Source organism: Gobio gobio (genome assembly GCF_949357685.1).
Source record: "Gobio gobio genome assembly, chromosome: 11".
NCBI lineage: Eukaryota > Metazoa > Chordata > Actinopteri > Cypriniformes > Gobionidae > Gobio > Gobio gobio.
The window spans coordinates 35,126,628-35,151,388 of record NC_137104.1 but is presented as its reverse complement, the minus strand read 5'-3'; the positions used below and the strand labels follow the sequence as shown (position 1 = coordinate 35,151,388).

At 38.4% G+C, this 24,761-nt stretch overlaps 2 protein-coding genes across 4 annotated transcripts in view; one reads left to right on the top strand and one right to left on the bottom strand.

Annotated features, from left to right (window-relative positions):
* cspg5b (chondroitin sulfate proteoglycan 5b) overlaps positions 1–12,798 on the top strand; it is a 45,519-nt gene extending 32,721 nt beyond the window's left edge. The window contains exons 3-7 of one of the 3 annotated variants that reach the window (XM_079829963.1): positions 512–700; positions 2,460–2,535; positions 3,118–3,174; positions 8,169–8,294; positions 12,008–12,792. In XM_079829963.1, the coding sequence (XP_079686089.1) occupies positions 512–700; positions 2,460–2,535; positions 3,118–3,174; positions 8,169–8,294; positions 12,008–12,298 (739 nt within the window). In that variant the 3' untranslated portion in view covers positions 12,299–12,792. Of the gene's footprint in view, positions 1–511; positions 701–2,459; positions 2,536–3,117; positions 3,175–8,168; positions 8,295–12,007 lie in introns of all 3 variants that reach the window. The other 2 variants (XM_079829964.1, XM_079829965.1) reach the window with 2 other exon arrangements.
* Positions 12,799–12,875: 77 nt separating this feature from the next.
* Positions 12,876–24,516, bottom strand: ptpn23b (protein tyrosine phosphatase, non-receptor type 23, b). Its single transcript, XM_079829962.1, has 20 exons — positions 24,273–24,516; positions 23,439–23,513; positions 23,231–23,358; positions 23,041–23,117; positions 22,892–22,941; positions 21,340–21,471; positions 21,154–21,234; positions 20,937–21,062; positions 19,374–19,421; positions 19,067–19,123; positions 18,930–18,988; positions 18,742–18,821; positions 18,535–18,649; positions 18,369–18,434; positions 18,008–18,147; positions 17,446–17,751; positions 17,205–17,359; positions 16,921–17,072; positions 16,640–16,819; positions 12,876–16,323 (listed from the first exon to the last, which is right to left on the bottom strand). The coding sequence occupies exons 1-20, from the start codon at positions 24,354–24,356 to the stop codon at positions 14,787–14,789; spliced, it is 3,648 nt and encodes a 1,215-aa protein (XP_079686088.1). The 5' UTR covers positions 24,357–24,516; the 3' UTR covers positions 12,876–14,786.
* Positions 24,517–24,761: the final 245 nt, after the last annotated feature.

Here is a 24,761-nt window from a genome sequence, read left to right as displayed (position 1 = left end):
ACAGCTCAGGTGCTTTATTCTCTGTGCGGCAGGCACAAATAGAGCAGCACATGCACATCCTTGACAGGGCCATCTGTCCAGTCGTGCAGCTGTAAGCTCTGTAGGACTAACCTTGCAGAAGAATCATTGTAATGATAAATGGGTCAACAGGCCACATAACACACTCATAGCACACATATAGTGAACAAGGATACTTCCATCATTAGTGTTTATCTCCCTTTCTTTCTTCTCTTTCTTTTCACAGGTGCGCTTGTTGTGGCCAATTTGTTTGAATGTCTAGTAAAGATCAGTTGTATGGCAACTTGTCTTTTATATAAACACACAAACTCCCCTTTGGACTCATTTATACGTTCTTTGGTTATTTCCAAAACTCTTGACCAGATTTACTTCTGTGCTCTGAAATGTGTTCAAATTCTGCTCATTGACTGGAATATATAACAATTCACTTTGTGCAAGATGTTGTTTATGTTGCATAACTTCCTCTTTTTTCTAACATCTCTTCTTTTTGCAGGTGTAATGTTCAGGAGTATATATGGAACAAGGGCTCCAGGTGTGAGTCTGTTATTTCAGACTTCCAAGTGATGTGTATAGCAGTGGGCGGGGCCTCCATCATGTTGCTCCTCCTCTTCATGGTTATAGTCTTTTTCTCCAAGAGGCTGCACATGCTTAAGACTGAAAACAGGCAACTTCGCAAGCTCAGGTAAAACTTACATGTATACTCGCACTCCTAAGGACACTTCCTAGAGTCTTAAGCCCTATTCGGACGGGACTAGTTTTCTAAACGACGTTTGAGTTACAATTCTTATCACTCAACGTCTGTGATTTCATGTACCGATTCGGAGGAAACTAACATCTTTGTGTTTATTACAGAGGTGGGAGTGTGTTTTTTCTAGATTATTATTATTTGTTAATATCATTTTAATCTATATTTATATATAAGTAAACTTCGAGTTTATAGCTGTGGCTGTTTATATATACTCTTACCTGACACTAATATTAAAGGGGTCATGAACTTTTTTGTTTTATGTTTCCTGGGGTGCACTTATAACGTTAGAGTGAATTTTTTATTGTTTATTTTTTACATCAAAAATTGCCATATTTTAGAAATAAAAGGCATTTTCCCACCCTGATTTTAAACCTTTTATTTGAACACTGTTTTAAGGGGCGTGTCTGCTGTGAGACTTCAGTGTAAACGCCCACTGCTGTGATTGGCTGACATTTTTGCATATGAAATAGCTAAGTATTACATGTGGAACTCTCGCAAAAACTTTTAGCATGTTTTAACTTTTACAGCTCTCAAGGTTAACTAATTGTGAAAAGTGTTGATTATAGCATTAAAGGCATGAAAGGTTGCAGTGATGAGCATTGTAGCCGATCACAGCCATGTTGAGTGCATGAATGCAGCGAAACTAGTCCTGTCCGAATAGGGCTTAGTTTCATTGAGTTGAATACATTTTGGCGCATTTACACTGAAGTACAATAAAACGTACAGTGTTTAGTGATTTGAACACAATGATATCACCGTTCTTTCCTAAAAGTAGGCCAATCTGACAGTGCAACACAATTGCGTGTGTGTGTGTGTGTGTGTGACTGAGAGGGTGACCTATATACTGTGCAGCCAAAGGCATTTAAACAGTCCAAGAGAGGGGTGAGATGGATAGCAGAGGAGTGGAAGAGAAGAGAGGAGAAAATGAGAGGAGATAAAGAGAAGGAAGTATAGTGATGAAGACAAGATGGCAAAAGTGAAAAGTCTGTGCAAGTTTGAGTTCTGTGTGCATGTGTGCTTGCATGCACACCGTGTGTAGCAGAAACAACATGAGCTTTTAATCCAGTGCATTAAATAGAGCCAAAATGTCCAAGTCACAGCACTATAATACCAAGTTAATCAAATAATCAAAGTTTTGCTTGTAGTGTACTGAGTTTATCTATGTACTGAGTTTGCCTGTACACAGAAAATTTGTCACAGCTACTTTTATATGGCCAACAAATGGAGAAAGATGCTAACCAGCCAAACCTGTACCCTCTTGGTACACAACTTTTGTCTAATAAAATCCTCTGTAGAGTGAGAATATCATCTGCTTCTGACTAGAACTAGCGAAAATCATGTCATGGGTTTTTGAGATTTTGGAAGAAGGCAATTTGTTTTGAAGCTGTCTTCAGTGCTGCAACAAACTAAAATCTATTTTATAATAATCAAAAAAGAACAAGCCCATTGATTTGTCCCACCCCAATGTCCTGTTTCAATAGGAAACAAACAAAACATATTTTTTTTTTATGCATGAAGGAGGCATTACATTGATCACAAGCAACTTTCTATTCAGCATTTGCATAAAAATATTAGCTCAGCTGTTTTCAACAGTGAATAGTCACGTGACACTGAAGACTGGAGTACTCGCTGCTGATCAGCACAGGAACAAATACATTTTTTATCTCCCGTTCTTTCTCTTTGTCTTTTTCAGTAAATGCCGTCCAAAGTCGGAGCAGCACATCGATAACTTCTCGCTGTCCACCGTCGCAGAGGGCTCTCAGGCAAATGTAAGGAAACTGTGTGACACCCCGACTAACCTCCCCCATGCCCGTGCTTTGGCTTACTATGATAACATAATGTGTCAGGTAACTTCCTCTCCTCACTTGCCCTCTGTTTTCCTCTGTGCATGTGAAAATGCTCGCTTTGTCTCTGTCTTCTCTCTTATTGTTTTACTCTTTTCTTTGTCTGGGAGATGTTTCTTTTCCACTCTTTTCTTCATCAATAGGATAATGATAAATAGAGATACCACCTTCTTCCTCCCTATCGCTTTGTAATTGATTCACATGTGCCCCCTTATGCCATGTGAAGTACTACAGGCTGCACGAAGCATTGCGGAAACTGGATTATTTTATGTTTCCAAACATACTGATCACATTAGCGGTTGTGTAGCGTGGTTGGGCAATCATTGCAATGATTGTCAAACGGTTAAACCTAAATTAGAGTTTTAGTCCTAACTGTTTTTATACAGGATACAATGAATATAATGGAGTATCTGCTGAGGCTGATGCCGATCGAATTAAGAGGGCATGATAACAAAGTATTAGAAGTGTGTCAGTAGAGTAATCCTCTCTCGCCACCCCACTCCTTAGAAAACCATGAGCAGATACACGTGGGAATATAAACCCAAAGAGGATCCCTGCAGTGAGGTAAGATGACTGGAACTGACCTCTTTGATACCCTGCTGATTCAAATAAAGCACTAATCCTGTAGCTTCATTATTACTCACCTGGAAAGTAATAGTTGTTAAAACACGTTTTCTTCTTCCTGAGAAATGATGTAGAAAAGCAAGAATAGATTTAGTGGATAAAAATAGAGACACGTCCTCACGTAGTTGCTATTGTGACTGTAACGTTACATCTTGCTAGCCAGCATAGTGTCACTGTCAGCTGTTAAACTTCTTGCATCATCTAAAGTACTAACAACACAGTGACCTTGTTCAAATGTGTGTTGACTGGACTACTCTACATGGTTTGTGCACCCCTAGAATTATGAGTAATGTCTATACCATATAATTGTTTTGTATTATCTGAAATATTGAATTCAATATTGAATATTTAATTGTGCCTACTCGTTTATTACTTATATATTACTTTTGTTGTCAAAAGTTGATCTTCATAAAGTTTATCTTTTTTTTTTTTATTATTAAAGCAAATAATTCAATAACTTAAAGGTTCACCCAAAAAAAAAAAAAAAAAAAAAATCCCATAATTTACTCACCCTCAAGCCATCCTAGGTGTATATGAAATTCTTCTTTCAGACGAATACAATCGGAGTTATATAAAATGTCCTGGCTAATCCAAGCTCAGTGAATGGCAGCACAAAATTTGAAGCCCAAAAAAGTGTAAGACGTATGCATAAGTGTAAAGGCCCCTTCACAGCAAGAACAATAACTATAACAATAACTAGCAACATTCTGTTTTTTATAAGCGGTGCTGCAGTTATGTCATCTGCCACTTTATATGCTCAAGCTCTTTAAAGTAGATTGGATTCTGTCAATGTTATCATTCATCGGCTGGAAAAAATTGGTTTGGTGATTTAACTTTCCCCTGTATTGTTATTGTTATAGCTGTGGTGTGGACTTCCCCATTCTCATAGAATTAGAACAATTATTAAAACTTTATAGTTATAGTTGTTGTCCTTAGTGTGAACGGGCTTTAACTGCTACAGTTATTCTTATTAAGGTTATCAATGCACTCCAAAAATATTACTTAAAGGGATAGTTTGCCCAAAAATGAAAATTACCACATGATTTACTCACCCTCATGCCATCCTAGGTGAACACTCTGCTTGTATGATAAATGTATTTTTAGAAATTCTTAATTATACTTCCTTGCTTCCTTAAACGGTTTTTAGGAACCCAGAGTTTAAAGGGATAGTTCACCCAAAAATGAAAACTATCCCATAATTTACTCACCCTCAAGCCATCCTAGGTGTATATGACATTCTTCTTTCAGACGAATACAATCTGAGTTATATAAAAAAATGTCCTGGCTCTTGCAAGCATTATAATGGCAGGCCAAAATTTGAAGACCAAAAAAGTGCATCCATCCATTATAAAAGTAAACCACACGGCTCCGGGGGGTTAATAAAGGCCTTCTGAAGCGAATTGATGGGTTTTTGTAAGAAAAATACTTACAAAAACCATATTCAACACGTTATAAAGTAAAATATACGGAAAAAACGTAACTGGCGCAACGATTACATCGGACGTTGCTTAAGCATTTTGAACTGCGAGAGGCGTTACACTTCCTTCCTAAGTTGAATAAGGAAAGTGGTCCGCCGGAAGTTAGATATTTTAATTACTTTATAAAGTTTTAAATATGGATATTTTGTATTACACAAACCCATCGATTCACTTTTTTTGGGCTTCAAATTTTGGCCTGCCATTATAATGCTTGGAAGAGCCAGGACATTTTTTAATATAACTCCGTCCGATTGTATTCGTCTGAAAGAAGAATGTAATTTACACCTAGGATGGCTTGAGGGTGAGTAAATTATGGGATAGTTTTCATTTTTGGGTGAACTATCCCTTTAAACTCTGGGTTCCTAAAAACCGTTTAAGTATGGAAGTAAAATTAAGAATGATGATCTTTCTTTTGTTTTGTTTTTTTTATTGCCTTCACAAATGCAATTTTTTAACCTCAGTCAACTTCTGTCGGCCCAATCCCACAGTGATTTTATAGTGGAAGATACTTTTTTTTATGATTAAAAGAGAGTTGACAGCTTCACTGTGCAACAGGGAGGAGAAAAAGAGCAAAACTGAGATGAGACGAGAAGTGAGGGATGATTGATGACAGACCGTAGACGAAAGAGCAGTGAAAATATCCCTAGGTGACTTTGTTTACTTGTGAGTTGTTTACTTGTATTTCCACCTCCTGGGAGAATTTATTTGACATTTTTCATCTTCTCTCTCTTGAGATTGAGTATTTACACGTCTGATTCAAGCAGCGTGAATAAAGTCTTCTTTTCTTTCCTTTGTGGTCTCATAAGGGATATCACAGGTAGCAAGTTACCAAACATGTTCAAAAAAAGCTTTGCTTTCAATCGACTTGTGTTTTAAAGCCTAGCATTAGTGAGTCACACTCACAGCAGTAAACGTTGCTTTGAAAACACCATTTTGTATTTCTTAACAATGCCTTATGAATAAGCAAGGTTTACTGTTCGTGGCATATGATCCAGTTAATGTAACCACTATGCTTATAGCGTGTTGATAATATATGTTGGTAAATGGTAAAAACTGCAGATATCCCTTGAAAGTCCTGGTCATGGATCAGTTTATGCTCTGAAGTTTAGCATTTCCTCCTCTGAGCTGTGGAGTAAAAACTGAATCCAGATCCATGCACTCTCCTCATAAACTCCAGACAGTTTTGTTTATGTTATGGTACTCCAGGACCTTGTTTACAGCTAGTATTAACATCCGGTGATCAGAATACAATCTTCAAATGTATAGCATCCCAGACATATGAAAGCCCTTTCCACTTCACAAAAAAAAAAAAAAAAATCATGCTTTCGGTTAATCATAATTGACATAAAAAGTCATAAAAAGATACACATTTAAATTGACATTATCATACATTTGACTTGTTGTAATTAAGTCATTATTTTGAGAAAGTCAATTAAAAGAAAAAAATAACTTATCTATTGACTCTCAATTTCATCTTTCAAATTTAGACAGTCATAACTATGAGTTTGTCAATTATGGCAAAGTTGAAATTGAGACACTAAGTGAGAAATTTGAAATTGACTTTGACATTGAGGTAATTGATTTGTTAAACGTTTGATTTAATTGACTTATCTCATAATAATGACCATGAAATACAGTCTATTAAAAATAAAAATTAAGTTATTATTTGTCATAATTGTCATAATTATTATTACTGCTTGGACAATTTAAAGAGTCACAGGCTGCTGTACTTATTAATCTCTGGTACTTATTTTGAATAAGTAATTACTTTGCCTCCGCTAAAATGTATGTTCTAGAATGAATGTGTGTAGTATGAATGAAATTAGGATGTATTGCCATATTGTCATAATCATGTGACCTACCAGCATCAGTTGTGTCACTTCACTGTCATTCATAAATCCTCCCTCATGGCCATTGAATGCACACTTCAGATCTCGCCTCATGTAGAAATTCCGGGTACTGTTTGCCTAGTCTTTTTTGAGTACTGTAAATTCAGACATACTACTACTCTTGTCACTTACTGTCTTTCGCCTATTACATACTAGGCAAGTATTTTGGATGCAGCCACAGACTTGCATAACACGTAATTGCACTAAAAATAGGGATTTAAACCAGCTAGGAAGACATTTTAAATGATCGTTCACCCAAATATACCAATTTTCAATCAATCAATGTTTTTTTAGAGCACATTTAAACACAAACCAAAGTTGACCAAAGTGCTGTACAATGAATAAAAGAATCACAATGATGGAGTCATTTTTACTTATATTTATATAGCACTTTATAAAATGTTGATAGTTTCAAAGCAGCTTTTCAGTGATAACAGGAAAAAAATATTCATTATTGCGGCTGTTGTTGATTTCAGTTCCGTTCAATTAGTTCATTTCATCTATAAAGTATTACTGCAAAAAATTGTCATCGTCCAGCTCAGTTCAGTTCTGTCTTGGAAATTATATTTATTTTCAAAGTAATTAGGATTCAGAGAAGTATTGAAAGGTTTAACAATTGTTTATTTCTTGCAAGAAAGGCATTTCATCTCTCCTAGGTTTCAGAGAGAGAAAGGCGAACTTCCCTCTGTGTCTGAAAGCTTTATACCCCCCACAAGCTAAAACACTCAACATCCTCTTTATTTTTTCAGCTTGTACATGGAGGGTTCACAAAAGTCACGTATCAAAGACTCATAAACATAGCATGGCATATTCCTTAATATAAATACACTCTGTATCTGCCTGTTGCCGGGCAGAAGTTTCCTCTTTTACAGTTTCTCTGAACTAGGCCCTTTTCTTGTTATCTAGTTTTATGCGAAACCAAGCAGAACTTAATGTTCTCTGAAGTTTATTTTAATAAGGCTTCAAAACAAGCAGAACTTAATGTTCTCTGAAGCTTTACTTAATAAGACATTGGTTACTGAAAATTATATGTTAAAGCATTCATTACAATTTCCATAAATTAAAATTTCCATAACAGTTCTCATATAACAACGTCCGTACAGTCAGATCAATATTATTGTTGAATATTAGGTTAGAGAAATAAAATCAAAATAAACATGCAATAGACAACTAACAGCTAGTATACAAGAGAGACCCAAAATAACATTCTTAGGGAATGTTAAAGGCCAGGGAGAATAAATGTATCATTTACTCTGCTTCATGTCATTCCATATCTTATTGTGTGTGTGTGTGTGTGTGTGTGTGTGTGTTCTCACAGCTTATTCCTATACATTGAAAAAAGTCATTAGAGACTGCCAAGCTCCAAAAAGCACCACAAAAGTATGATAAAAATAATAAGTCCATATGACTTATTCATTGATAGGTTTGTTTGTCATTGTATTGGAAGAGGTCACTGGAAAAACATTTGAGATGTTAATGCTAGGTGTAAAACGGTATAGGGTGGCGCATTGTTTGTTACTTTCTTTTTCTCTTTTTCTCTTAATCTTGTGTGTGTGTTGCTCCACAGGATGACACTTGCAAAGAAGAGCCATGCAAATGTCCCCCTAAAGAGGATGAGTCTTTGAACAACCAGAACTCGCTCACGCCAAAACTCCAAAATGACAAGGCCGCCACAGAAGACAATGCAGAGGAGGTAAACTCACTGCAGAACAACATGAACGTGTAGTAACATTCTATTGCCACAGGCTGGCGCCGTGACTGTAACGAGACACACATTTGGCACCACTCTGCCCCCTGAAATTACTCAAATTCTCTAATTAGTGGACTAAACATTGACATGGTACTCTTCCTTGCAGTCACCTCAAGGTGGCTCAATGTGAGCTTCAAAACACACAAGCTGTATCCCAATTCAGAGGCTGCATCCTTTGAAGGTCGAAAGAACATTGTTAAATGGGACATATGCCATTGACGAGCGGCAGTAACGTTCGTACTGGACATTTTGAAAGTTATATTCAGCTGTCTGAAAACAATACAGGGTACACAACCTGTCTAAATATGTTCACCGTGGTTCATTTATGTACATAATAAAAATATTAACTATTGTTAAAACACATCTTAGTAAGATGGTTTGAACATTTCTATCGTTAGATATTCAAGTAAGTTTGAATCATATACCTCCGTTATTTTCGAACATTAAAATCCAGTCGTCACCTGCAGGCAATGAATCTTGGGAAAGGCTAGGCTGCGAAAGATCCACTCGTTCTATCGGTCATGGCCTGGGAAACCTGTGGACGCATTTGTAGGCTGCATTCGAAAGAAACGTTGTATTGTGACAGCCTTTGCTACACCACTGTGACGCATTTGGAAGGGTGCAGCCTCTGAATTAGTACACCGCTACAAACAAAGCCCTGAACTAGCATGCTAACTTCTGTTTTTGTGCTGTCTTCACACGGTGAAGTTCCTATTGCCAGAGTACCCTACCAGCACACTGGCGTTGCCACATTCACCTTGTCCTTGCTTGCCGTCACTGCTGATGTCACGCTGCATCATGTTATTTCAAGCTTTCTTATGCTATGTCCCGCTAAGTCACGCTATGCTATGAAACACTTCACCCCACAACGCAAAGGTTTAGCCGCCAGGTTTTCAACCTTTGACCTTCAGTCCTCACCTCTGTAATGCCTTCACCTTATGAACTCCTGTCTGTCCTGCCTTACTCAAGTCAGCATGCATTGGTGTTCTTTCGTGCAAAAGAAAACGTCTGTGGGAAATAACATAGCTATTTAAAGTAAAAAAAATAAAAAAAATCTAAGATTTGTAGATGTTTGTTGACTTATTCAGTGTATGTCTGAAGAAGTACTGCTAGAAATACTGCTTGGATTGATTTTTATATGCAGTATCATACCGTTTTAAAGCTCATTGTGTCTTGAAACTAATTGATTACTAATTATGATGGAAAATTTGGTTTTGTATTTTTTTGGTTGTTGTTTTTTTTAGATAAAATAAATGAGAACGTTTGTTTGGAATAAAACATTTAACCAATACAATTGAGTGCCAGTGTATTCGTGTAACTCCACTGCTCCCATTTTGACTCCTTTTCACTTTCACTGCTCCTCCTCACTCTTTTGCTTAGCTCCTGTGCATGGCTATAGCATTCGTTAGGTACTGCTGCTAACCATACTGGACATTTCACCCTCATAACAATGCTCTATTGTAAGACTATAGGCATACTTTACATACTGGGTTTGGACAAAACATTAATCATTTCCACATTTGACAAATAACATTTGTCATTCGCTGTCCAATCTGATTGTGAGTTGGCGAAGGAAATGAGCAAAATGGATATAAATCCTCACATACATTTTTAAAAATGTAAATGAAAAATGTCAATTGCTTATGAACAGTGACAAATCTGTTTTTGTATATTTTAGCAAAATTACTTTTTTTATTTAAATTTTGGGCGGCTAGATGGCTTAGTGGGTAGCACTGTCACCACACAGCAGAAGGTCTCCGTGTTCTCCCCATGTCAGCGTGGGTTTCCCCCCACAGTTAAAAGACATGCAGGCTAGGTGGATTGGATATGCCAAATTGTAGGAGTGTGTGAGTGTGAATGTGAATGTGTCCCAGCACTATCAGTGCTCAGGAAGGCCATCCGGCGTAAAATCTGTGGCCAAATCAGGTGTGTGTGAAGCGAACCCTGCAAAGAGCGGGAATAATGCTAAGAAAGATTAATGCTTTTGTTCATCAAGGATGCATTAAATTGATCAAAAGTGACAAAGACTTTTAAATCATGAAAAACTATTTCATATAAATGCTGTTCATTTGAACTTTCTATTCTGGAAAAAAACAGTGTTACTGTTCCCATGGAAATATTAAGCACCACAACTGTTTTGCAACATTAACATTAATAATAAGAAATGTTTCCTGAGCACAAAATCACTATTAGAATGATTTCTGAAGGATCATGTGACACTGAAGACTAGAGTAATAGCTGATGAAACTTTTTGTTTTGCCATCACAGGAATAAATTAAAAATGTTAAATATTGAAATAGAAAACTCTTGTTTTAAATGTTTCACAAGAGACCCTTTTCACAGACTGTGATGATGCATTTAACGGTCATCAATATCGTAAATCCTGCAAGGTTTTTTGTATTTTCATTTTTTTAAATTATGCACATCTATTTTATTACTTTTGCATCAAATTACATAAAACAAGTTACCGCTGCGATGAGGGCGTTTCTAATACAGCGTCTATGGGAGTGATGGTAAAAATCAACATATTTCTCTCTTTTCACTGCCTTTATCAATCTCACTCTATTTTCCCCATTTTTGAAAGTTATGAAATCTCTATTGTGGAGTTTTTCTTTTGTTATTTGAGCAAATGGCACACAAAAAAATATTTCACATTCACAGCTATAATACTTAACCCAACTATGACGACTTCTGCTCTGAGAAACCCAGAAATGTGAAAAGGGTCTATATTGCACTATTGCAATATTGCATATTACTCTATTTTATTAATCAAATAAATACAGCCTTGGTGAATAAATGCAGACACTTTTTTCACATGTATGTATATTTGTGGATGGATGGATGGATAGATGATTGAAAATGAGCCACAAAATAAGGTATTACAAAAGTCTTGAAAAGATTAACCATACCCTCTACTTAATACAAAGTGCAAATGAAGTACAATCCTTTGTTTACTTCAACTTGCATTTGCTTGATAATCTGAGATCAGTTCCTGCAAGCTGATTACTTGCTCTTGAGTCATGCCCACCTCATATATTTTGTAAGGTTAGTTTCAAAAATCAACACTTTTGATTGGTTCTCTAGGCTGTAATCTGTCTAAAGGTGATGATCCACATGTCAACTTTTTTGAGCAATGTTGCTGAGCAATTTTGCTTTTTCCCATTGAGAATGGGCAACAAATTTCTATCTGGATACTTTAGATCGGTTGTGGGCCCTGTGTCTCACCTCATTTCACGTTGACGGCAACATTGCTCATAAATTTGCCCCGTGTATCATCACCTTAAGAGTTGATAAACCACCACCATGTCGAGTGATAAAAATGCGTACCAGTGGAAAATAGAAAAGTAATCAAATGTAATCAGTTACATTACTTTAATAAAGTAATTGAAATAGTTACACTACTTATTACTTTTTAAATAGTAATCTGTAGCCTATTACATTTCCAATGTAACCTTCCCAACACTGCTCATGAGGGACTCGTTATCAACAATTTGTGATTTATTTTTAAATTCTTTATACTTTCTTGCTTTTTCTTTGTTTTCGTATTGCCATGTGTTTGTGTCTATATGTGTTGTATGTGCTTTTTGATTCCTATGTTTGTGTTGTTATGCTTGTGTGTACTTTGTGTGTGCCTTTGTGTGTGTGTTCATGTCCAGGGTGGTGTGACCATCGACTTAGAGTTGCTCCTCCCCAAAGAGGTGAAAATGCTTCCCGAGACAAGCCCCCCGCTTCACTACAACGTCTTCCTCTACAAGCACCCTAAATCCCCTAAAAAGTCCCCCGTGCTGCGCAGGCCTCCGGGCAGATCCGTACAGGGGAGGCCCCTGTCCCAGCTCTGCTCCAGACGCAGCTCCGAACCCGGCTACAGCCCCATTAGCACTCGTTCCTTACCTGGAGTGCTCTCCGGGTCATCCAGCCCTCGTCTGGGCACGGCCTACACACCTTAAGTGGAAGCCTTCAGCGCTGTCTGATGTACAACGACTTGAACAAAATAAATGACAAATTATACTTCACATACAGTACGCCATTACAAATTGAGACATTGATTGTTAAGTGAGTGTTTTGGATGAACAAGACATGAATTCAGACATGAAACAATATATGAATATGAAACGAAACAGCTCATACAGATCATAAATGGCAAGACAAAGTAGCAATGTTGTGCAATGTGAATATAAAGGGAAAATAAGAAGTTGAAAAACTGTTCATTTGGTATTACAGATACAAAAGTGGATTTCAAATGTCTTACGGTGCCATGATAATGTTTTATGTTGTATTTTGTCAAACAGCACATTTATATTCCCACACATGCATTCACAGAAATGATGGAACCTGTAAACATTCAGGGCATACAAATGGATTATTATTAACAAGGTGCTTTTTTGTGTTTTTAATGCTAGATTAATACTTTCACTGAGAATAAAGAATTTTAGAATTGTTTAATTTGACGTTGTTTATTATTGGTTGCTTGGACAAAAATGTGGTAATCATTTTGGTCGAAAAATGTACGTTTATTTTCTGCACATTTTATTTAGCAAAAATTTGAATATGTTCACATTTGTCACACTGCAGTACCATTTAACTGCAATTTAGAAAATTAATAATTAAAATTTGGACCCGTTATAATATACCCAAAAATCTTGATGTTAAAAAAAAATACAGTGTATCAAAATTTGTTGAAAAGTTGCCCGAGTTGTTTTCCACATGCGATGTATACGAGACACCGGACTGATGTATGCTGATTATCTAAACTACCATGTTCTCTAACCTACTCCTCTACAAAACAGAGCTATTCTGCTCAAGCCAAAACCATCTTATAAAGAAAAAACTGGGTCAGTTCCTCTCCCAGCGCTCACTCCATCAAAGCAAGTCAAAAGCAAGGGACGGCGTGCACAGACTGCTGAAATAAAAGACTGGGTACTTAGAAGAGTAAAGGGCTCTTGAGCTCACCAAGACAAAAACATTGACTAGCTACATACACTGCATGCATGTCTAGTATTTGCCATTTTTAAGGGGGGGGGGGGGGGGGGGGGGTATTCATGAGAGATGCATCAAAACTGTTCAATACTATATTATAGTCACTACCCATTAAGCATAGAGTGAATTTTGTGACCTCTTATGCTACGCCTTTCTCTGACCTGTTTGAGTACAGTTTAAAGAAAAATGAAAACGTTAATAGACTTGATTGGTTTAAAGACCTGACTCGATTTGAGCATCCCTGTTTTACTATTTACACACATTAACTGCGGGATGTGCGTGTAGTAATTCTGTGGTTCTTTGTGCCTGAAGCAAATTGATTTAATCTAGACAGCTCCAGTAACCCATGAAGAGGGAACCGACAAGCTCATTATAGACAATCCTACAACACAACCAGACAGTGCCATCACATGGCCATATTAGTGCAGTGGTGCATTCAACAACACCCTTCAACAATGGTGCATTAGCACATAAACGTATGTTTATTGTATTATACACCACAATATGTAGATTTTATTTTGTATACTGTATTATTAGGGATGCATACTGCAACAATTCTAAGAATGGTCTTAATAAGTAAAGTGGGGTGTGAGACTAGTGAAAATTCCCTTTTCACTATAGGACCCTAAAACAACACTGGTAGGACATAGAGAACCATTCTAAAGCATTGCCATTCAGTTTAACCAAGCTTGAAGTGGTCTACAAGGAAGAGAACAACTGCACAAGTCCAGATGAGAAGACCTGATCATTTTCTATAAAGGTAGCCATGTAAACACATTTTTAAGTAAACTAGTTTAATATTGAATTTTATACAGAAGCAACATCTCACAGTGGTGTAAGTCTTTCAAAAAGCATTTCCCTTTTTATAAAATACTATTTTTGTTATGATCTAACACAGAGCTAAAAGAAAGCAGTGTTTACAATGCATCACAAAATGTTATGCAAGAACTAGAAAAGTTTGGTATTAAAATGTTTCTGGAACTATGGACGATACATCCAAAAAGAAATAGAAACACCCACAATCACCTCTTCCTCATAATCATCATCATCAGAGTGCAGACTAAAGTGCTATTTAGGAATAGAAATACAAAGAGTGATACTTGACACTTGCATAGAATTACAGTGCAAAAGCAGTTTCCTTTTTCTTGTAGTACGTGATAAGTTATAGTTTGTAATCACTTCAGAAAGTACAGTGCAATTCTGTGTTATACTGTACACGTGTTAGTGTGTGTTCAGACATAAGATCTTGTGTTGCAACTACAAAGAATCCAAATCACCAAAGATATATATATTTTTTTTTTTTCCGGCACCCCCTGTTGACACCCCCGTCATTTTTGATTGTGCTCTGTGTGGTATCCTGACTACCATTGACAGCTCATGCACAGTTGTTGGTATGGGACACAGCACTAAAGACTGCTGTGAAAATGGAGTTGAGAATGTATCCACTCCACAATCAGTTTAGGACTCAATGCGGAGATTATCCACCTTGTTCTGGAGAAAGTCAGTTGGAGCAGCACTTGATGTGAATGAGGATGGCACACCTGGTCTAGGAGTGGAGATCTGGTTCTGGGATGAAACCTGAACAGGTGATGGTGTAGGAATGAGGGTGCTAGCAAGTGATGGTGGAACTGGATTGTCCATCACTGGGACAGCTGCTAGTCCTGATGATGGGTGAGCCACATTTTGAGGGCCAAGTATTTGGCTTTGACCAGGAATGTACATGGTTTGCCCCCCTGGGCCATTAAACATGTTGTTGAATTGGGGTGGAACGTTCTGTTGTCCCATAGGTTGTTGGCCCATGTGTGTTGGTGCAAATGAATACATATTACTTTGTGGTGGTACAGCTCCTGGTGGCATTTGGGGCTGACTAAGTGGACGAGAATTTTGGCCGAAGGGTGCCTGTGGAAAGATTTGAGAGCCTGGATGTACTTGTTGGGGTGCAGGGTTTTGCTGAGGTTGCAAAGATGGAAAAGATGTGGCGCCATACCCCAAATAAGGCTGATGCCTGTTTTGTGGAAGTTGTCCAGGATGGAACTGATTGCCCTGAGGCTGATTTTGAGCTTGCCCTGGAATAGGAGCTCCCTGAGGATGGGTGGTCAGTTGGCCTGGTGGACCATGCTGGGGTTGGATATGTGGAACTAATGCAGGTCGGTAACCAGAGGGGAGGCCAGACTGTTGCTGTGTTTGGCCTGGCATAGGAGGTTGAACCTGTCCAGGTGGGAAGGGGGGGAGGATTTGACCAGGAAATGCACTTCTTGGTGTGGTTGAAGGGATGCTTTGTCTAGGCTGGGTGGTAAAACTTTGGCCGTGTGTTCCCTGTATGATCTGTTGGACAGAGGAAGGCTGAGTCATGACAGTTGGCATCTGCTGCCCAAGAGAGTTTGGAAAGGATACTTGTTGTTGTCCGGGTAAACCAGGCCTAATGGAATTTTGGGGAATCTGTCCCATTTGTGGAGGCACAGAATAACCCCCTGTAACAGCAATGGGCCCACCGTGAGCTTGCTGCCAGAGAGCTGGATTGTACCCCTGAGAAGGCACCTGTGGGGTGTTCGATTGATTAACCTGAGGATGGACATGTGTCATGCCTCCAGCTGATCTTGCCTGGAATTGCTGTGGTGGTAGCCCAGGGATTTGCATTGGAGCAAAGGGCTGGCCATAAGGTGCCTGATTTTGTGGGAGATTGTGGGACAGCTGATGCTTTGGATCTGTAGTTAGAAATTGGGGGTTTGGAAACCGAGTTGGGGGAAATGGGCGTTCCCCTTGGGGCCAGCTAACATGGCTTCCACCATGGGGAACAGGATTGGGAAGTACTGGAACTCTGGGCAAATTCAGATTTGGAGGGAGGCTTTGTAGTTCTTGTGGGAGATCTTCAAAAGAGGCAACAGAAGGACCTACAGATTCAAGACTGGAAGGGCCGGTTCTAGAACCAACAACTTTCTGGCCAACCACAGGCTTCCGAGCGGCAGGTATAGGAGGTAGCCCTTTTCCAATCTCCCTGCAGAAAGTAGTAGGTCAGACAATCATGGAATGAGATACATTGTTGAAAAACAGCCATTTGAAAATTAATACCTTTAGTATTGAGTGGTGGTAGTCTACTAGTTCATAATTTACACTGATGATAAGTAGATTGCAGATTCAATCCAAACATAGGCAACCCACATTCGGAAAATGTACTGAAATCTGAATCTTATCAACTGTAAGTCAAGGTACTTGATCCTGTACCTCCAGGTGTCTGTCTCTTCAAACAGTGTACAGAAATAAAATAAAATATCTTCCCACAATATCATACCCATCTACTTTAGACAACTTACTTTTCCAGCAAAGCCACTCGCTCCTCCTCTCTGGTTTTGCAACAGGACTTTGTTTTGTCCAACAGGCCAGAGGTCTTCTTGTCCAGATCCTGGTAGAAGTCTCTGCCCTCCTCCGCCTTCTTGATCAAGTCCTCATATGCCTCAAATGAGGCAACCAGGGCTTGCACAGTGCCATTCCATCTTCAGGACAAAATGAGAAGATTACATACAATGTCACTGAAACCGATACTAACATTTGAAACGCGAGTATTTTGACTATGAAAATACAGACAAAAACTTACTGTTGCTCTGTGAGCGTGAGTGTCTTGCGGACAGGGGCGTACTGCACATTTGCTTCTGTCAGGGCTTTCAGGATGTTATCCTGAGCAACCAAGTTCTGTTCTATATATCCCTTCAGCTGATCATACTTCTTCAACTGCTCCGCAAACAATGTCTGAAAGACAAGTTAGAGGGAAAGAGAGATAGAAACTAACATTTTTGACTGGTCACTTGTGCAATATGAATCGGCAGCAGAGTAGCACAAAGCGATAAAGAAAAGGCAGTACAGTTTCAGTTGGTCATTAACCTTGATCTCAGCACGATCTGTGGTTACCAGGACTCCAGTGATGTCATCTTTATGAATAAGGTCACGGAGCTGACTCTCCAATGAGATCCTTTGCTTTCGCATTTCATCAACCTTGCCAAGAATAGTCTTCATTTTTTGCAAGGATGATGTTTCATCTTAGATGAAAAGAGATAATTAAATTTTTACAACACACAGACAACCTTTATGTCTTCCGAAGTACATCTGTAAAAAACGCTTTTACCTTGACTGAGTTGTGGCTGGGCCAGGCTCTTTCTGAGGTCCTCAACAGATCCCTGTAACAGGCGTAGGTTTGGTATGTGCTGGTTCATGGCTCTGTGGAGCTCGGTGTTGGTGTTGCTGGCTGCCTGATGAGCAGCTTCATATTTCTTCAACTCTTTCTGAATCTCCTGCAAGACTGCAGACCTGGCCGGCAATCCCTTCTGCCCCACAACCTCCATTAAACTCTTCTCTCCAGCCTCATCTTCCTCAAGGGCACTACGGACCTCGTCCAGAGACGAACCCACATCAGTGTAAACACTAGATAGTGCTGCAACACAAACACACACACACACACACACACGACTGGATGTCATCAAATCCATCAAAATAAAATCAAACAATAATAGTAAATAATGAATTAAATTCTAATAGTGTCGGTGCTTATTCAGAAATAGCATTTCACAGATCATAGAATCCTCGTTTTCATAGAATCCTCATAAATAAACCCAGAAACATCACAAATTTCATCACACATTTTTTTGTCGTCATTTTAAGTTTTTGTGTGTGTCTGTGTATACTCTCACCTTGCATGGCCTGGACAAGCTTCTTGACAGTGTCTGGTCGTACACTGAGAAATGCACATTTTTCCAATACAGCGTCAGGCAGAGATTTAAACATGTCAATTTTGTACACCGAGTCACTGCTCAGAGACTCCATATATTTTCTGCATGAATCAAGAAGAGGAGAAAAATAATTCAGCTACTGTACTAGCCTATAGATACACAGAATAAATTCACTTTAAGAAAGGTTAGTTTCCTCCAAAAATAGAAATTCTGTCATTATTTGCTCATCGTTCCTGGAAACCTGTATGACTTTTTTTAAGGGTGAGTAAAGTATGACAGAATATTCTTTTTTTAGGTATATTTGTTTTTATGACTAACTTACTCAAGGATTTGGTTTTTGTCCTCTATTTTAGCCACAATGTCCCTGAGTAACTTGGCCTTCTCCTCACTGAGAGAGAGAAAAGAAGAGACATAGTGGTTAAAAACAGAAACTTTTGAACATTTAAAGTAACACATCAGTGAAGCATGTTACCAATGTTACAGCTGACCTGTAAAGGGATGAGGCCTCATGAGTTGCCATGGGAACAAGTTTAGAAAAGAGGTCAGGACCAGTGACACTTTGATCAGTTAGGCTCACAGGTAGGGGTTTCACCAACGATGCACCTGTGTAGCAAATGTCACAAATGTGAACTAAATAATGGATTTCTAAATTCGTTATGATTATTTTAAAAGAGATATGAGAGCGGTTTGTATACCTTTTACAGCCACCAATGCGTCCACACCGGGCACAGACTCATGGTAAATGAAGTCATTGTCTTTCTTAGCGGAGTTATATCTGAAACAGACAAAAAGTAGGAGAAAATTACATTAACAAAGTATTTTAAAACCCCTTTTGGAGAGATTAAACACCACAGTATACAATACAATAAATTAAATATCTTACTTTCCACCAATCACGTCCATCGTGAATTTCAAAGCTTCCTGTACAACTTCTGGTTGACTCTAAAAAGGTTGATGAGTACACTTGTAAATGTGCTTAATGAACAGGTGTGTTGTGTGTGGGTGTTTGAGAATCTTTACCTTGCTCTGCTTAATTGCCTCATTAAGTTTGTCGATAGAGGAGTGAAAGTATGCAACCTGTGGAGAAACAGCAGGCGACCTTACACTGTCATCAGAGGAGCTTATGCCCATATTGTGCAGTGATACAACTATATACAGTGATACAACAGTGGTAGACCAAGTAATGTCAAATATCAGCCAGCAAAACATAAATACAAATATTTCGATTAATAATAATATATAATAATAAAATAATAGCACATTCAATTTAAAATGTCATGTCAAAAAAAATATGCATAACTAAAAATGAATGCACACAAGCACATACTGCTTCTCCGTATTTCTGCTGTTCCTCTGACTGCTTCCCCATGTGTAACTAATGAAAATAAAATGAGGCATGGTTTATGAAAATAACAAATCTATGAAAATGCATTAAAGAGTTTAAATTCTCTTGAAAATTACTAAAAATGAAAATTGTCATTAATTGCTCAGCCTCATGTCGCTCCAAACCCGTAAGACTTTCTTTCATCTTCGGAACACAAATGAAGATGTTTTTGATGAAATCTGAGAGCTTTCGGTCCCTCCATTGACAGTTTACGCAACTGAAACTTTGACGCTTCAAAAAGTTTATAAAGAGATCGTAAAACTAATCCATATCAAATTTATAAGCTTAAAATAACACGCCACTATTTTTGAAAATAGGCTCATTTCCCAACTCCCCTATACAGTTAAACAGTTAGAATATCGAAAAATATTGAAACTCTTTGGTAATTTTTGAGCGAGATGCTAATGGTCTAATCAGATTCAATGATCTATGCTAAGCTATGCTAAAAGTGCTACCGCCAGACCCAGAGATCGGCTGAATGGATTCGAAAACGGTAAAACTCAACTGTTTAACTCTAGAGGAGTTGGAAAATGAGCCTATTTTCAAAAAAAGTGTTATGTTCCTTTAAACGTGCTGCGTAACACACGAGAATTAACCTCATTGGTTCTTGTTGAAGCTCATACTTGCTGCGTAACACACGAGAATTAACCTCATTGGTTCTTGTTGAAGCTCATACGTGCTGCGTAACACACAAGAATTAACCTCATTGGTTCTTGTTGAAGCTCATACGTGCTGCGTAACACACAAGAATTAACCTCTTTGGTTCTTGCATGTCAAGCAAACATGCTTGAGCTTCCATTGGTTTACCACAACCGGTGTGCGAGTTGATGAATGTTTATGTGAATAAAAGCCTAAATTCAATTTGTTTATCATAAAAAGCAATCGTTTCCCTTCAGAAAATTTTGGACTAAACCACTCAATTCATATGGATTCGTTTTGCGATCACTTTAATAACTTTTTGAAGTGTGACTCAAAGTTTTAGTTTCATAGCTGCTTATGTAGGGACATAAAGCTCTTAGATTTTGTCAAAAATATCTTCATTTGTGTTCCGAGGATGAACGAAAGTCTCACGGGTTTGGAACGACATGAGGGTGAGTAATTAATTACAGAATTTTTATTTTTGGGTTAAAAAAAATAAACCTTTCGTCTTTAAAGGGATAGTTCAGCCAAAAATGAAAATTCTGTCATCATTTACTCACCCTCAAGTTGTTCCGAACCCGTATGAATTTCTTTCCTCTGCTGAACACAAAAGAAGATATTTTAAAGAATATCAATAACCAAACAGTTGATGGGACCCCATTGACTTTTTACCATACTCTGGAAGCAAATGGGGTCCATAAACTGTTAGGTTATGCATATTCTCCAAAATATATTCTTTTGTGTTCAGCAGAACAAAGTTCATACATGTTTGGAACAACTTGAGGGTGAGTAAATGATGACAGAATTTTCATTTTTGGCTGAACTATCCCTTCAATAAATACTGCATGGTGAGTGTGGTGGTCTCACGTGTGTGATGGCACTGAAGTAGCTGATCTTCATGCTGACGAGTTTCCTCCACTCTTTCTGAATCCTTCCTGGCACACATTCAGAATTATCCAACACCCTCAGACAATCCTTATAATAGTCACACACCTGCAATCAAACATTAGTGTTGAAGTGGCAAGTGCTCTGTAAATCAAAGACCTGCTGTGATAAGAAAAACACATGTTACAGAACTTCCTACCTGAGCACAGATCTTTGCTATTAAATGACTCTTTCTGTTGTCTAATAGAGTTTTCTCCAAGAGACACTCTTGAGCCTGTGCCTTCAGTGAGAAGGATAGAAAAAGAAAAAGAGACGAAAGGTTGTCAGATTAAAGTGGATTTTCCCAAGTAATAAAAGTAGCATTTGTGTGGTAGACTGTGTTTACCAGCATGAGGCTGATGTTGACTGACAGTGCCTGGCCGCTCATGTCAGAGCTGTAGCTGTGATTGTAGTGGTCTCTGAGGTAAGTAAAAGCCCCGGCAGAACACTGGAAATGCGTACAGGACACTTTCATCCCCTTAACACACAGATAACAAACAAGGAGCAAAAGGTTAGAGACAGCATGAGAAATTTCAGTGAATCATTTTATTTTTCATTAGATTTTTTAATGGATTAGTTCACCCAAAAACCTAAGAGCTTTATGTCCCTAAACAGACAGCTATGCAACTGAAGTCACACTTCAAAAAGTTACTAAAGAGATCGCAAAACTAATCCATATGAATTGAGTGGTTTAGTCCAGATTTTTCTGAAGGGAAATCATCGCTTTTTATGATGAACAGATTGAATTTAGGCCTTTATTCACATAAACATTCATCAACTCGCACATTGGTTGTGGTAAACCAACGGAAGCTCAAGCATGTTCGCTTGACATGCAAGAACCAATGAGATTAATTCTCATGTCACGCAGCATGTATGAGCTTCAGCAAGAACCAATGAGGTTAATTCTCATGTCACGCAGCATGTATGAGCTTCAGCAAGAACCAATGAGGTTAATTCTTGTGTGTTACGCAGCACGTATGAGCTTCAGCAAGAACCAATGAGGTTAATTCTCATGTCACGCAGCATGTATGAGCTTCAGCAAGAACCAATGAGGTTAATTCTCATGTCACGCAGCATGTATGAGCTTCAGCAAGAACCAATGAGGTTAATTCTCGTGTCACGCAGCACGTATGAGCTTCAGCAAGAACCAATGAGGTTAATTCTCATGTCACGCAGCATGTATGAGCTTCAGCAAGAACCAATGAGGTTCATTCTTGTGTGTTACGCAGCACGTATGAGCTTCAGCAAGAACCAATGAGGTTAATTCTCATGTCACGCAGCATGTATGAGCTTCAGCAAGAACCAATGAGGTTAATTCTGGTGTGTTACGCAGCACGTATGAGCTTCAGCAAGAACCAATGAGGTTAATTCTCATGTCACGCAGCACGTATGAGCTTCAGCAAGAACCAATGAGGTTAATTCTCATGTTACGCAGCACGTATGAGCTTCAGCAAGAACCAATGAGGTTAATTCTCATGTCACGCAGCACGTATGAGCTTCAGCAAGAACCAATGAGGTTCATTCTCATGTCACGCAGCACGTATGAGCTTCAGCAAGAACCGTAAGAGTCTGACACAGGCTAGAAGTTGTTGAATAAAGTCGTTCTTTTGTTATTTTTTTGCGCACAAAATAATTGTGTGTCGCTTCTTAAAATTACAGTTGAACCACTGGAGTCACATGGACAACTTTAACAATGTCTTACTCTCTACCTTTCTTGGCCTTGAAAGTGTTAATTAAAGCTCTTGGATTTCATCAAAAATATCTTCATTTGTGTTCCGAAGATGAACGAAGGTCTTACGGGTTTGGAACGACATGAGGAAGAGTAATTAATGACACAATTTTCAATTTTGGGTGAACGAACCCTTTAATTGCAAATATATCTAAGTGTGCATGTTCACCTCCTCAGACAGGCGGTTATCCATAGCTCCCAGCAGCGAGTGCAATGCACCTAAAATGCATTAGAGGGATTGTTGATTGATGAATTAACAATGCAAAACATTTGCAGGAATGCATGTCTATGCTGATGCTTTGATTGCATTTAACTCACCCAGGTTATACAAGACACAAGCCTGCTCATAGTTAATATCGTCATGTGTGATATTCCTCCCTGAGAAGATGTCCGTCCTGTGAGGAGAAAGAAAGCAGGAAAGCTAAAATGGCATGACTTTCGCATATCTTGCATATCGACTGTAGCAAGTATGGTCTTATTGTCTTAAGCACCAACGGCAACATTTTACCAAGTCACGGGCACTGCAGCCTCCTGGCCATCTGCCATGGGAACACGACTCTGCAGAAAGTGCAGCTGACCACAGTACTTTCGTAGAGTGCTGCAGCCCTCAAAATCCCTCGGGATGTTTACCACACTCTGAGAATAAGATAGTTTTTAATGCAATCTTCATTGACAACCTTTTTAAAGCTTGCGAACATACCACTGATCTAACCCACCTGTCTAAGTTGCTCCAGCTTCTTCAGTGACTCACTGTAGTTCTCGGGGTTCTCACCATAGTTTATTTGAATGTACTGGGACAAAACACGGGGAAAGAATACGGTTATATTTTTCTTCTAATGCAATCCAATGCAACTGACACCAATGTTACTGTCATACACAGTATAAAACTACCTCAATCAGACAAGATCCTTTTGTTGGCTTAATGCAAATGTGTAAAAAATAAGGCTAGCAATTGTGAGGGAGATCATTTGGGTTTCAAATGACCAGGTTACACAACCCATATGCTTACTAGCACATGAAAATATCAGTTGCATAATAACATAACTGCTGTAAAAGGGATCTACGAGTAACAAAGCCCTTGAAATCATAAAAAAGTCAGCTCCTTGCAAAAGATTAGGATACAGATCTGAGTCTGAATGCTATGCAGCAGTTATAATAGAATAATATATGTTTCAAGAGGCAAATCATATACATTTGTGAAACATGAAAAACTCACAGTGGAATGAATATTGCGCAATAGTCAAGGCGTTTCTTCATTTTCATCTCTATAATCAAAATATTTAAAAACAAAATATGTTTTCTTAAGAATACTATCCTAACTTGGAATCAGTGTACAGTTTTTCATCGCTTGTCATCCAGTTAACCTTTTGTTAAGTAATTTTACCCATACTTCTGTAAAGTTCCCTAAATTACAAGACATGCAAATATCTGTTCTTTACTGAGATTAAGTTAAGGAGCTCAAAGGGGAGAGAATAACAGGAACGATCCTCTCTGGAGCTGATCACTGCCGTATAACAGGCTGGATTCATGCGACACGGATTGTCTCTCACCTGTCTGACAGGAGGACTGAACTGAAACTCCCCCGCTTCCTTCAGCTCCAGCCAAATCATCGGCATCCTGGGAACGGCCTCCATTCCGCTTCCACGAAGTATTACTTCAACTTTAATACGAGTTTTAAGCACTTTCGTACACTTTGTTTTATGTACCTAAAAAGACTAATTATGTCTCGATTTGATCAAAAAACTTGACGCCCCGATTCGCCTGACGTTCCTACCTTTGACTCGTCTTCAAAACAAATACGTCACCGGAACTACGTCACCACACATACGCGATTTAGATTAGCTTTACCTTGTTTGCCTCCAAATATGTTGATTGCACTTTCTTAATCTATTATTAACTATTTGTACTCATACGGTATTAAAAAAAACTTTTAAAAAAATCCAGTTTGATTTTTAATCTGAAATGGCCCAGTCCTTCAGTCTCAAAGAAATCATTATAGTTATATTGTATATCGTCAAGGTTGTCATTTGCTTCATTTT